General features: G+C 61.0%; 1 protein-coding gene across 1 annotated transcript; it reads left to right on the top strand.

The window, feature by feature from the left end:
* Nucleotides 1-1,707: 1,707 nt before the first annotated feature.
* Nucleotides 1,708-7,833, top strand: JPH4 (junctophilin 4). The gene is given in 6 exon segments (XM_065422905.1): nucleotides 1,708-2,086; nucleotides 2,798-2,958; nucleotides 2,960-3,591; nucleotides 5,999-6,117; nucleotides 6,493-7,025; nucleotides 7,753-7,833. Coding segments are annotated over 6 exon segments (1,905 nt in total).
* The last annotated feature ends 440 nt before the right edge of the window (nucleotides 7,834-8,273 follow it).

Here is an 8,273-nt window from a genome sequence, read left to right on the forward strand (position 1 = left end):
TGTTGGGGGTATTTTTCAGGCTGTCTGTTTCTCTAAGTTGGGGGTATGGTTGTTCCTCCCTCCCTCGGCCAGCCACTCTCTCACCCTCTTTCGTTGTAGGTACCCCACATCATGAGGCCATTGTTGGGAGCCCTCCCTGGCCCCCCAGCTCCACTCTGCACCCCCAGCAGCTCGTTTGCTTCCTGGGAACACCCGGAGCCTCTCTGAGTCAGGGGACTGGGAGCACATCCCGACGCCTGTAGCCAGAGATTCCCAAGGCCTGCTCTATGCCTGTTGGACACTATACCTGTAGCTGGGGAACTCCTGGGCTGTAGAACACCAAGAATTCCAAGCCTGGCAGCACACAGTCGTAACCAGGTGGTTGCAAGTCTAGAGGGCTCTGTCTGCCTGTAGCCAGAGAACTGACCACTCTCTGCATGTAGCTGGAGAAATACAGTCCCTGCTATATACCTGTCACCAGAGAACTCCAGGACCGCTGTACACCTGTAGCTGGAGAACTCCAGGACCATTGTATGACTGTAGCTGGAGAACGCCAGGACCACTGTACGCCTGTAGCCAGAGAACCCTGGGATGGCTGTACACCTGTAGCCAAGAACTCCAGGACCACTCTACACCTATAGTTACAGAACATAGGACTCGCCTGTCACAAAAGACCCCTGGACTTATTGTATGCCTGTAGCTGGAGAAATCAAGGACTGTTGCACACCTGTAGCCAGAGAACTCTCAGCCCCCATCTGCCTGTAAAATACAGAGACTCCCAGGTCACAGCATGGCAGTGCAGAGCAAGAACCAAGTCATTGCAGATTTGGAGGCCACTGTCTGCCTGTAACACATGGACTCCAGGACCATACTACATCTGTGACCAGAGAACTCCAGGAGCCACGTACAGGTGTAATCAGACAGCCTCCATACCCCAGTAGCTACAGAATTTCAGGCTGTAGGGCACCATACAACCATAGCCAGATTACTGTAGGTGTTGAAGCAACCATACGCCTGTAGCCAAAGATGTCTGGGACTGCTGTATGACTGACCCCCACTTTACATATGTGGGTGGAGAAGTCTGGTCTTTTGTACCACTGTAACACTGCCGTACGCCTGTAGGGGACAACTCCAGGATGTCTGTATAATATCTATCTATCCCCGTGCACCCCATCTGTATATCCATTGAATGGTTGTAGGTGGAGATGTCTGGGATTTGTGTATGACTGCAGCTGAAGTACACATCTGTAGCCAGAGAACTCAGAGGTCGCTGTCTGACTGTAAACCCTCCCTCCTCCCCCACCACCATGTGCCTGTAGGTGGAGAACTCCAGGACTGGCACACTGCTGTAGCTCCACTGTCAACCTGTAGGAGGAGAACTCCTGGTTCTTCGTACGCCTGTAGCTAAACTACTTGACCGCAGACAGAGAAGCCGGGGATCTCCCTACGACTGTAAGGGGCAGGACTCCAGGAGTGGCATGTGACTGTTGCCCCACCTGTAGGTGGTGAAGTCTGGGACCTCACTCCAGCTGTAGGGGAAGAACTCCAGGACCGACGTAGGACTGTTAACCCCATTGTCTGCCTGTCGGAGGAGTGGAAGTTGCTGCTCCAGATGGCACCCTGACCCTGTCACCTACAGCCAGCCCCGCGCGGTGGGGCCGGCCCCGGCGATGAGCGCAGGGTCCTGTGGGTAGCCGGCGCCGGGGGAGGCGGGGCCTCGTTACATGCATGTCCCACGGGGGCAGGTTCGACTTTGACGATGGCGGCTGCTACGTGGGTGACTGGCAGGATGGCCGGGCGCACGGGTATGGGGTCTGCACCGGCCCTGGGGCCCAGGGCGAGTACAGTGGGCAATGGCGGCGCGGGTTCGAGTCTCTGGGTGTCTACACCTGGCCCAGCGGCAACACCTACCAGGGCCATTGGAGCCAGGGCAAGCGGGAAGGGCTGGGCGTGGAGCGCAAGAGCAAGTGGTGTTACAAGGGGGAGTGGAGCCACGGGCTGAAGGGCCGGACCGGCGTCTGGGAGAGCCACTCCGGGGTCACCTACGAGGGCATGTGGAGGGACGGGCTGCAGGATGGCTACGGCACCGAGACCTACGCCGACGGAGGTGAGGGCGGACGGGTGCCAGCTCCGGGGGGTGGGGGCAGGAGAGAGGGGAAGGGGGGATCTGTCTGTCTGGCCAGTCGCGCAGGCCCTCCATCTGCCCAGCTTCACGCTCCCTCCATCCAACCACGTCTGCGCACAGGCCACGCTCCATCCGCTCTCCTGCGCTGTTCTGCACTCCATCGCTGCATCTGCATTCATCCCTCCCTCCATCCGCCAGCCACCTGCCCGCCCTCCCTCCCTCCATCCACCCAGGTCCATCACCCACCGCTCTATCCCTGCCGTTCCACCCTCCCTCCCTCCCTCCCGCCCTCCATCCATCCATCCATCCACCTGCCACCAATCCCTCTATCCCTGCGGTTCCATCTTCCCTCCATCCAGCCATCCACCCTCCATCCAGCCATCCACCCAGGTCCATCACCCACCCCTCTATCCCTGCCGTTCCACCCTCCCTCCCTCCCTCCCGCCCACCCTCCATCCATCCATCCATCCATCCATCCATCCATCCACCTGCCACCAATCCCTCTATCCCTGCGGTTCCATCTTCCCTCCCTCCCGCCCTCCATCCACCCAGGTCCATCACCCACCCCCTATCCCTGCGGTTCCACCTTCCCTCCCTCCCTCCCTTCACTTCCTCCCTCTCTTCCCGGTTTCCATCCCCCGCCCCCCGGTTTGGCGTCCCCCCTCCTCTAACCCCCCGTGCCCTCCTTTGCAGGCACCTACCAGGGCCAGTGGCAAGCCGGGAAGCGGCACGGCTATGGCGTTCGCCAGAGCGTCCCCTACCGCCAGGCTGCCTTGGTGTGCTCCCTGCGCCGCACCTCGCTGGAATCCCTCCGCAGCGACCCTGACCCCGGCGGGCCCCCTGCTCCGCTCCCTCCCCCCTCCCCTGCCCCCTCCGCTGCTCCCGGGGGACAGCCCGGCCTCGGGCTCCCGGGGCGGCTTCGTGCTGGCCTTCCCCGGTGACCCGCACTTCCCCAAGGGGGCCAAGAAGAAGACGGGGGGCTTCTTCTTCCGGCGCTCCCTGCTGCTGAGCGGTCTGCGGGTGCGCCGGGCTGAGTCCAAAGCCTCCCTGGGCAGTAAGCGGGGCTCGCTGAAGAGCGAAGCTGGGGTGAGCTCGACCGGGAGCGAAGCCACCACCCTGAGCTACGCCGAGACCGAACCCCCCGAGATGCCGTCGCGGTTGGCCATCGAGGGCTCCTCCACTGAGGTGTACGCCGGGGAGTGGCGTGCCGACCGGCGCAGCGGCTACGGGGTCAGCCGGCGCTCCAACGGGCTGCGCTACGAAGGCGAGTGGCTGGGGAACCGGCGGCATGGCTACGGGCGCACCACCTACCCCGACGGCACCAAGGAAGAGGGCAAGTACAAGCTCAACCGCCTGGTGAGCGGCAAGGTCAAGAACCTCATCCCGCTCCGGCGCAGCAAGGTGAAGGAGAAGGTGGACCGGGCGGTGGAGATGGCCCGCAGAGCCGTCAGCCTGGCCAGGCAGAAGCAGGAAATGGCGGCCACCAGGTCAGCTGGCAGATGGGGGCCACTGGCGGCTGTGGGGTGCTGGGGAGCTGGAGCATTGGGGGCTGTCAGGTGTGGGTGGGGGAGTGCAGGGAGTGTGGCGGGAGAGGGACTGTGGAGGGGAACGTGGGGTGGGGACATACAGGACTGAGGAGAATGGGATACATGGAGGAGTGGGGGATGTGGAGGCAGAGCATGGGGTGGGTTTGGGGGGGAAGGGGGACGGGGGATTGGGGATGTAGGAGGGGAGTGGGTGCAGAGGGGAGGGGAGATGTAGAGGAATGGCTGGGGGGGCAGTGTGTGTGGTCAGGGGGCAGTGGACGTGTGTCTAAATAACACTCCCTGTTACACTCTCTGGGGCCTGCAGTGGGACTGGGATTTGAATTGGGCTTCAGGGGTTTGGGCAGGGAGCCCCTCTGGGTCCTGGGATTCACCTCTGAAAAACACCCCAGAACACTGCCTTTTCTCCTGGCCACAAATCTAGGCAAGGCCCAGGCTTCACATAGGCCTTGTAGGCCTCAGTAGGCCCAAAGTCATAACTCCTCCATCCACATGGAGGGGCCTCTTGTCCCACAACCCCCTCCCCAGGTACCATTTTCCCTCCTTCCTGAACCTTCACTTCCTGCCTGGGAAGGGAGACCTCAAACCACGATGGGGAGAGGTCATGAGGGGGGGTCACTGGCAGCCATCTTGAAAGTTGGCTCAAGTGACCCCCCGAGTGGGTAGACATCTTGAAACATGGGTTAAGTGACACCCCCAAGTGGTAGCCATCTTGAAAGTTGGCTCAAGCCAGCCCAACTGGGTAGCCGTCTTGAAAGTTGGATCAAGTGACCCTCAACTGGGGTAGCCATCTTGAAATCAGGTTCAAACCACCCTCAGCTGGGCAGTAATTTTAAAGTTGACTCAAGTGACCTCCCCAACTAAGCAGCCATCTTGAAAGCTGGTTGAAATGACCATGGAACACCAACTTGTCCATTCTCCCAGAGGCACATGGGTTATTTTGCCAACCACCCTCCCTGCGGGCATGCATGGGTGAAACAGGGGCTGGATGGGAACTAATTAACGATGGAGTCCCAGTAGGCAAATGAATTGGGAGGTCCCAGTGGTCAGCTGAGGGGCTGCAGAAGAAGTCCCACCCCTACTAAGAAGGGGGAGTTCACCCTGCATTAGGGTGAGGTCAAGAGGGAGGTCAAGAGTAGCCATCTTGAAAGTTGGTTCTAATGACCCCAGTTGGGGCGGCCATCTTGAAAGTTGGTTCTAATGACCCCAGTTGGGGCGGCCATTTGAAGTTGGTTCAAGTTACCCCAATTGGGGCAGTCATCTTGAAAGTTGTCCAGTTGGCCCGGACGGGGGAGAGGCTGGGTGGCTGGGTGAATAGTGTGGAGGCCTTGCTGAGATTGGGGTGCTAGAGGGGAAGGCCCTACCACCCAAACTTGACCATACTGAGGTGCTTTCTTGGGGATCATTGGGTTTCTAGCTGGCATAGAGAAAGCAGGTGGGTGGATGGACTTGGCTGCCAGAACTTGTGTCCTTGCCCAGCACTGGAATTGAGACGTTGGCTCTGCCAACAAACAGCGATGATGGCTCCTCTCTGTCTGGCTGGAGTTTGCTTTTCTCTCCTTTCCTCTGGCACTCTCCTTCTCTTGTTGCTTTTCGTTAATTATTTCTTTCGCTGGCTGTCTCGTTTTGTGTCTCGTTTTGTGTCTCGTTTTGTCTTTCTTTCTTTCTTTCTTTCTTTCTTTCTTTCTTTCTTTCTTTCTTTCTTTCTTTCCCCCACCATTCCCTGCTCTTCCCCCCCACTCCCCCTGCCATGTTGCCATCCCCAGCCAGGGCATGGTTGGGGGCTGGGGGTGGGGAAGACAGGTTACATGGAGTGTGTGCAAGGGCCTAGCAGAGGCTGCCTGGTCTCCTAGGCAACCGGGTGATGGCAACAGCAATTGGCTGGCGGTTGCTGTGGAAACAGCGGAGCAGCAGCATCCACTGGGCATGGGGGGGGGGGCAGAGAGGCTGCTGGTGGGGGAAGGGCGCTTCCCCTGGCATGGAGGGGGCTGGGAATTAGGGGGAGGGCGTTGGGGACTGGGTGAAGTGCAGGGGCAAGGTGGGGGCTGGGCGCTGTATAGGGATGGATCGGGGGTGATTCCTGGGGTCCAGGGTGTGTGATCAGTAACTATGGGTGGGAACAGGTGCTGGGGCCCAGGGTGGGTCTGGATGGGTGGCTGACGGCAAGGGATCAGGGCTGTGGGGTAGGATGGATGGGGAGGGGTGGTAGGTGCCGAGGGTTAGGCTGGGGGCTTGGTTGGTTGCACTGGGGATGGGTGCAGGATAGGTGGGCAGGCTTGGCTGGGGGAGGGGCCAGCGCTGACCCCAGGGAGGTCCCACCCCACAGAGACCCACCCTGCCCTCTCCCCAGGGCGGCCGATGCCCGGCTGAAGGCCACGGCCGCGCTGGCCTCTGCCGAGAAGGCTGTGGAGGCGGCTCGAGTGGCCAAGATCCTGGCCCAGGATCTTCAGCCCATCCTGGATGACCCTGGTGAGTTTGGGGGGTGGGGCAGGGAAGAAGGAGCACCTAATCCTGGGTCTGTCGGGGAGCCCTCTGGCCCAGCCCCCCCTCTGTACAGGGGTGCCTGTGGGGTCCCCCATATTGCGGAAGGGGCATCCACCACTGCCCACGCTTGTATGGGGGTGATTTTGACCTGAACCCCCTTTCTCACCCCACGGCACCCATTTTGTATCTGCCTTCCAATTCCTGATCCCCCCACATCCCTTTTCTCCCTGCACCCCCAAACCTGGATTCTCCTGACAGTGGGGGGGGGGCTGAATTTGTGGGGGGCATTGAACCCTGTGGGATGCTATCAACTGAACCCCACTGTTGACCCCCCTTTTCTCTCTGCCCCCAAAAACCCAGAGCCACGGCCCCGCCTGGACTCCGAAGGCACCGACACGGACCTGTTAGAATATGACAGCCCGGGGGTCTATGAAAATGGGGTCACCCCATCCGACGTGACCCCAGACCCCAGCTACCCCCCCACCCCGCTACAGCCCTGGAGGGGGGACCCCCGCCGGACTTGGCACCCTCTGGAGAACGGAGGACCCCCTCGAGTGCCCCCTGCGGATGCATCAGACCCTGAGGACGAGTGGGGGTGCCGGAGGTTCCCTGCCCGGACACCGGGGTTCCCACCCGAGGGACTGTGGGAGGGGGACGAGGCAGGGCGCCCCCTGGTGGGCACCCCACCCAGCGGCAGCTCTGGAAGCCTCCAGGAGGAAGAGGAGGAGGAGGACTATGAGGAAGATCTCCCCCAGCTGGATATTGGGGAGCCCCAGGCGGGGCCAGAGGTGGCGGGACCCCCGGGGCACTCTGGACTGGGGGCTGACAAGCTGCCTTCAGGGGTGGGGGCTGCGGCTCAGGGTGAGAAGGAGACAGGAGCAGCCGTGAGACAGGTAAGAGGGGCAAAGGGGCACCCCCATCTTCCCACTTCCCAGAACCGGGAGAGAACCCAGGAGTCCTGGCTCCCAGCCCCTCCCCCCAACCACCAGCCCCCACTCCCGTGCCCGAGCTGGGAGAGAACCCAGGAGTCTGTCAGGACGGGAGGGGGGTTGTGGGCGTGGCCCAGCTGATGAAGCTCCATGGGATTGGCTGGTGTCCTGGCTCCTGTCTCATAGCAACTGCATCCTCCATCCAGCATCCCTCCCGCCCCACTGCAGCATCTCAGCCCCGCCCAGCACAGCCGCAGTGGGGGGTGCTGGGAGGAACTGGTGGTGGGGAGGGGGGATGCTGGTCTGGTGAGTTAGAGGGCAGGGGGCTGGGAGCCAGGACTCCTGGGTTCTCTTCCCGGCTCTGGGAGGGGAGGGGGTCTAGGGGGTTTGAGTGGGGGGACAGAGGGCCAGGACTCCTGGGTTCTCTCCCCGGCTCTGGGAGGGGAGAGGGTTGTAGGGGGTTAGAGCAGAGTGGGGCGGGGGGCTGGGAGGCACGTGGAGGGTGGGGGATGTGGGGTGGGAAGTTGTGGGTGTGTTTGCAGAGGGGGGGTTGAGGCTGAGGAGTTGGGAGGTGTATGGGGGGGTGTCGGCGTGGGCTGGGGTGGGGTTATGGGGGAAGGGGGTGTTTGGCGAGAGGGTAAGGTGGAGGTGTCGGGGGGGGCATGTCTCACCCCTCCCTTTTCCCTTGCAGGGAGCTCACCCATTGGTGGTTCTGGCCGTCGTGTTGATTGACATCTGCCTGGCTCACCTGTTCTCTCTGCTTCTCACCTGAAACGGGGGTGGGGGGCGGCTCCCCACCAGACCCCTCCCTCTGCCCCTTCCACCCCCACCTGTCACTCGTTCTCTGCCGCTCTGTCTCATTCCCTCTCTCTCTGTCACTCGTTCTTTTCTCCTCTCGTTCCCTTTCTCTCTTTTTCACTCATTCTTCTCTATTTTATTCTCTCTCATTCTTTGTCGGTCTGTGTCTTTCATTCCTCCATCCCTGCTCTGCCCCCTTCCCTCTCTCTCTAGATTGTTTACATACGAAGGGCTCTTTCTAGCAGATTTCTCTTTCTCTCTGTCTGAGACCACGACAACCCCCCCCCATTTGAAATTTGAGGTTCCTTTCCCCTTAATGCACTCCTTCTTTTGGGGTTCAGTAAATCGGGGATGGGGGACCCCAGGGCTGGGAGTGGGGGGGAATCCCAGCAGGGGGTGTGCTCGCCCCGCCCC

The sequence above is a fragment of the Emys orbicularis genome (genome assembly GCF_028017835.1).
Source record: "Emys orbicularis isolate rEmyOrb1 chromosome 12 unlocalized genomic scaffold, rEmyOrb1.hap1 SUPER_12_unloc_1, whole genome shotgun sequence".
Lineage (NCBI taxonomy): Eukaryota > Metazoa > Chordata > Testudines > Emydidae > Emys > Emys orbicularis.